Source organism: Leishmania infantum, chromosome 26, assembly GCF_000002875.2.
Source record: "Leishmania infantum JPCM5 genome chromosome 26".
In the NCBI taxonomy this organism is placed as follows: domain Eukaryota; phylum Euglenozoa; class Kinetoplastea; order Trypanosomatida; family Trypanosomatidae; genus Leishmania; species Leishmania infantum.
In genome coordinates this window covers 502,754-508,516 of record NC_009410.2, presented here as the reverse complement: position 1 = coordinate 508,516, position 5,763 = coordinate 502,754, and the positions used below count along the sequence as shown (strand labels likewise).

Sequence of the window (5,763 nt, the reverse complement as noted above, 5' to 3'; positions counted from 1 at the left end):
ACCTATATACATACATGGTGAGCTGCACGAAGACGGCATCATGTTAGGCGGGGCGTGGAGGGCGGCGACGCCGTGCCTGGAGACGCGATAATACAAGGTGTGGAGGAGAGAAGCCCGGAAGATGCGCGAGCTTTCTCTTGACGATCCCTGGTAGAGCGTGTGGCATCCGGAAGTACGAAAAAAAAAGCTTATGGAGCTTATATAAATATATATGAGATACAACGACGTGCAATCATATTCGTGTTCTTTGCATCGCGAAGACGCTGGCGTAGAGAGGGAGGGAGGGGTGGCGAGGAGATCCTCGACAAGACTTTACCACAGGAGCGACTCAACGTCCGTACAAGTTGGCATGCACCTCAGCAATGCCTCTTTTGCGTGCGTCTGCTGGCCAGTGGTGCTCATTCACAGCTCCTCGAGTTCCTTCATTTTTGCAGTGAGGTATTCCTGCACCGCCATGTTCATGCGCTGCAGCAGGGCTCGCGCGTCGCCGCCGCCGAAGCACTTCTCATGTGCTCTTCTCAGCGTGCACCCCACCATGCCCTCACATGTGCAGGAGGGAAAGGCCTTCTTGATAGCGGCGGACACGAGTAGCTGACGCGGCTGCGCGCGACCGGGCGTGTTGTCCACCAGTGCCATGCAGCACGCCGGGTCGCCTTGGCTGATGGTCAGTGTGGCCTTGGGCTCTAGGTAGGCAATGGTCTTTGCGTTCATGTGGCTGAGGAACACGGTGCCGATCTGTTGGGTGAGCAGCTCTTGGACTACGACCGGCGGCAGCGGCCCATTCAACCACGGCAGCACATACCGTCCTTGGCGTAGCGCCGGCGCTGAGTCTATGAAGAGTTTATTCATGGTCCACCCGATGCACTCCACCAACGGCGGGTTGGCCGCGTTCTCCAACCTCGAGAGCTTCAGCAGCATGTACGTCGTAGTGTTTGTTTTGTCGTACTGAATACCTTGGAAGGCAAATGGGGGGTCCTTAAACATCGGAGCACCAACGTCCGAGGCCCAGTCGGGCATCATCGTGTAGTATACCCGGCGGCCCTTCGGCGCCTTGGCCATGTAGACCACCACGACGTACATGGCTGCGTCATCGCCCACGCCTCGGATGCCCTCCACCTTTACGAAGGCGCCGCGCTGCTCGCTGAAGGGGGCAATGAAGCTTAAAGAGTCGGTCTGCGTCGTCCCGGAGCCGATGAAGGCCTCGTCGGCCGCCTTCTCTGACGTCAGCCCCTTCGAGTTCGGCGTCACATCCGCGTGATTCTTGCGGTCCTCGAAGAGCTGCACTTCTTGCTGTGACAGAGGCACCTGCTGCGGCATTTCGAAGAAGGGGCTGCGCATGTCGGGGCTCTCTAGGCGCCATATCAGGTAGCCGAGCGGTGCGCACTCGGAAAGCTTGGACGGTGGTAACGGCATCAAGTTGCGCAGCGCCTGCGAGTCGACGCTTGCCTCCAGCTGCGATTGGTTGTACTTCTCCGTGGCACGCTTCTGCTCGTCGGAGATGCGGGAAGGCGAACGCATCTCGTCGACGGCCCGCTCCTGCGAGCGACGGGGATCGCCGACCTTCAGGCGCGCCACAAAGTTGCCGGCAAAGAAGCGCTTGCTAATCGGCAAGCAGCAGTGTCCAAGCACGATCGGTGACTCTTGGCGGCCGTTGATGTACTCCACAATGACGACGGCGTGCGTTTGATCGCCGACGTTGGAGCTCATCTTTGCCTCAAACACGGGCTCGATGCTGCTCGAGGTGAGATTCTGATAGGCAACGAGATTCGGCTTCCGCATGAAGACACGAGGGTGGTGAAGGGGGTGCAGATGGCCACCGGTGTTGAGGTCCAGTTCGTCGGTGATGTACACCAGCACGCGCGAGCACACCGCGTCGAGCGGGACGCCAGATACACCGTCCACGAAGATATCGACCGTGCTTCCATTCTCTCCGTGCCCAGGCATCGTCAGCGTCGCTGGCGGCCTATCGGTCGGCTTCGAGAGGCCAAGCAGCACGCATGGGTTTACAGGCGGGTCAGCTGTGGCGTGGAGCTTGTGGAGGTTCACGCAAGGCGGGTTGTTGGGGTTCAGCTTGTAGTTTGGCGGCACCGCGAGATTGCCCTGCGGGTCCATCAAAACGCGTAGACGGCTGCGCTCGACCAGTGGCATGTCTTCCCGAGGAACTTTGCATGGTGCCGGCGGCGGTGTTGCGGCTTGAAGGGGGGCGGCTTGATTGTCCGCGGAAGGAACGCATGGCGACAAAGTACTCGCCATCTGTGACTTGGGATTGTCGGGCAGCTTCTCAGCTGCGACTTCCTTGGCTTCTAATTTGGCGAGGGAGGCGTTGGTCGACGGCGGCGGCGTGTGCGTCTGGGATGATGGCACATAAGTCGAGAGCGGCTCCTTCGCCAACGCGGCGACCGCAGACACTTTCGCGGGCTCCTGCGGCTTTCGAATGGACATCGTAGGCGACTTCGCCGCGGGTACCTCAGCAGCGGTCACAGCCTCCGAGATGCCCTTTGTAAAGTATACGGCACTACGGTGGCTACGACGTTGCTGCTGCTGCCTCGTGACAGGAGGATGCTTGCTCATGTCTTCTCCGATGATCTCGGCCTGGCCGTGAATAGGAAGCGGGGGGTCTCTCAAAGGGCTGCCGTTGGAGGTGGGCTGTGATATACACATGGACGAAAGTGGAGAGAACGATTGCACGCTGCTATCGCTGCTGCTGCTATCGAGCATTACCTGCCGCTGACTCGGCGGAGACGCTGGCGGCTTCCAGTTGCTGACATGCTTACCGTTGGCGGCACCCTTTTCCGCTGCTGGCGCGGTGGCCTTACTGGGTAGGTGCTTCTGTATCTTCTTGAGATGCTTTACCACCTCTTGGTTCCACTCCAAGATTGACACCCCAGCCCGCGGAGGGAGGATAAAGTGTGCGACGGGTCCCTTGGTGGGTTGCAGCAGCATCATGTGGCCGTCTGACGTGGGCGGCAAAAATGGCCCCTCGCAACCGGGCATGCCGGGTAGCAGCGGCTGACCTAGCGGTGGCGGCGGCAGCGGTGGTAGTCCAGGTAGCTGTACATGCTGCCTCTGCGGGAACGGAGAGCCGGGGCAAGCACTGAAGCTAACGGCGCTCGGGTTCAGGATCGACTCGGCGTGCTGCAGAACGTCCAGCGAGTCGGTCTCGATGTAACCTGACACGCTCGCCTCGGGGATCATACCACCAGGTGTCTGCAGGGCCTTGGCGAGGTCGTAGCAGCTGTTCCGAATGCCCTCGGAGAAGCTGCCGGTGGATTTCGCGAAGATGGCGGCCCAGCAGAGCAGTCGGCCGCGGTAAAACACCTGCAGCACGAACACGACCATCTCTTTCGGTGAGTGCACGATGAACTCCAGCGGCGGGATCGTAAACAGCATTGTGTTGGCGTCATGGCGGACCAACGACGGGGGGCGCCGTGGGTAGCTGCGCTCGAGATAGGGCTCGAGCAGATACTCGTTGTGCACGTGCGACATGTAGTATACCTTGATCGACACATCCACCTCGTCGAGAGGGACGGCAAGGGCGATGCCTTCGAGGGCGGCAAGCTTGAGCAAGTGCAGGCCCGGCTCCAGCATCGAGGCGGTGGGGAACGCCGGCTCCATGCGGGTAGCGCTCATGGCCCGCAAGCTGCGAATCTCAGCTTGCATGCTTTTCAGCGCGCTATGGATTTTCTGCGACGGCGTCGGGCTGAAGAGGCGGGCGTTTCGCGGTGAGGGGCTACGGCTACTTGAATCCCTATCGCAAGCTTCACCGCGGTCGTCGCCATACTCGTCACTGCAGAGAACGCCATCAAGACTCCCCCAAGAATCGTCCTCGTCGATGTGGCATCCGTGCTGGCGCCTCCTGCGGACATTCCTCGTGCGCGCTGACGTTGCTTTCCGGTGCTGCGGCTTGTGCGGCTTCCGCCATGGCAGGCCAGGGTCGCTGTTGGAGGTGCAGTTCATGCCCATCGAGGAGAGAGCGCCGCGCATCGCCGCGATTTCATTTCGCAGGTATTCCATGTCCATGTTGCTGCTAGATTGCTGCTGCTGCTGGTTAGAGAAGAGCTGCAGCTTCATCTGAAGCAGCTGATCCTTCAGCGCCTGCTGCGACTGCTGCAGCTGTGCTTGACGCGCCGGCAAAACCAGGTTTACCTGCTGTTCAAGCAGCATGCGCTCCCGCTCCGCCATGTCGGCCGTTTGCTGATTGCGCTGAATGGCCAGCGCTTGCTCAATCTCACGCTCTATGGGACTCATGCAAGGCACCCGCGCGGTTGCTGCGGGGAGCACCGGTGTACTCTGCATGCCAAAGCCACCTTTCCCGTGGCTGTAGCCACCAGAGCCGATGCTGCTCACGTGGCCCAACACGCTCGTGGGCGGCGTAACCGGACAGCCAGCGGCGCAGACCATAGGCTGCTGAACTGGGCTGGCCGCCGGGGCGCCTAACGACTGCATCGAGCATGCGCCAGACCGACGGTGTATCTGCACATTGTGGAGGGAGTCCAACATAAGCCCGCAATCGGGACACGCCGGCATCGCGTCAAAGGTGGGAAGGAGTAGGGTGGGGGGATGAGTGAGAGGTGAGGAGAGACAGAATAATTGACGGCAGACAAGTGGGCGTGTACCGGTGGGGGGAGGAGTCGGGTGAAATATGATGATGATGACGGGGTTTAGGTGGGGTGCGGCACTCGTGTGCAGATCAAATACAACACCGACACCAAGTACTCGAGGATGCTCTCCGAGGATAACAACAGGGCTAAAAGAATGAGATGACGCGTGCGCCCAGCTACACACACACGCACACACACACACACACACACACACACACAGACAGACACGCAGACAGAAGTACACAAGAAAATCGGAACACAAAAGGGAGAGGCTCAAGGCGATGGAGGGAATCGAGAAGCGCGACAAGAACACACTTCAACCTCGAAAAAGAACATTCGAGAGAGTTGGGAGGGCGGCGGCGGCTCGGGAGGAGGGCTGTGTGTGTATGCGTGCGCGTGGAAAGGCGGGCCGTAGATGAGGGTGGCAGCGGCAGAAAGAGTTATCGAGGAGTAGGGTGAAAGCAAAACGAAAAAGAGAAGACACGACGATCAGCGAGCGGCAGCTGTCAGAGAATCAGCCCCCGCCCAGTCTGCCACATGGAGAGGGAGGGACAGAGTAGAGGAGGGAGGAGGAGGTGGTGGTGGAGAGGCGAGGCGGCGATGATGGTGGTGGAGCCTTCGGCGGTTTTCGCTTCGCTTCACCTCTTTTGCGCGTGCGTGTGTCTCTGTGGGTGAGTCGAGGAAGAGAGAGCGCGTGAGATGCAAGAGGGTGCAGCAGCACCTTCGAGTGCGGATGTCAGCTTGTTTGCGTTGTAGTCCTTTGGTCTGTTTTGCCGGCTTCAAGAGTACCTCGAGCCGCTGTGAGTCGGCGATGACGTACGTTGATGAGTCACAGAGAGAGGTGAAGGAGAGAGGAGCTGAGCACAGGACATATGAGAGAGAGAAGTTGGGGGAGGGGAGTGAGCGCCACATTCGTGAAGAGAGCGTCAGCACAAGGAGTGTACCGCAGAAGTCAACATGCATGCACCAATCACTTCCACGAGCATGCACGCCTCCTCACCCTGTTGCATTCACAGATCACCATCCCCACCATCGCCCTGCGTGGTTTCACTTCTTTCTCGACCTCACGTCTTTCCGCTACTTTTTTTTTGGTTCTTACGATCGCTTGGCGGGGGGGGGTTCTCGGTTACGGCTATCCTTCACACACACACACACACACACA

The 5,763-nt window shown here is 59.5% G+C and overlaps 1 protein-coding gene across 1 annotated transcript; it reads right to left on the bottom strand.

Moving 5' to 3' along the window:
- Positions 1-402: 402 nt before the first annotated feature.
- Positions 403-4,527, bottom strand: LINJ_26_1430 (conserved hypothetical protein; the record flags this gene model as incomplete). Its single annotated transcript, XM_001470453.1, has 1 exon — positions 403-4,527. One exon carries the CDS (start codon positions 4,525-4,527, stop codon positions 403-405), a length of 4,125 nt encoding a protein of 1,374 aa, XP_001470490.1.
- Between the last annotated feature and the right edge of the window lie 1,236 nt (positions 4,528-5,763).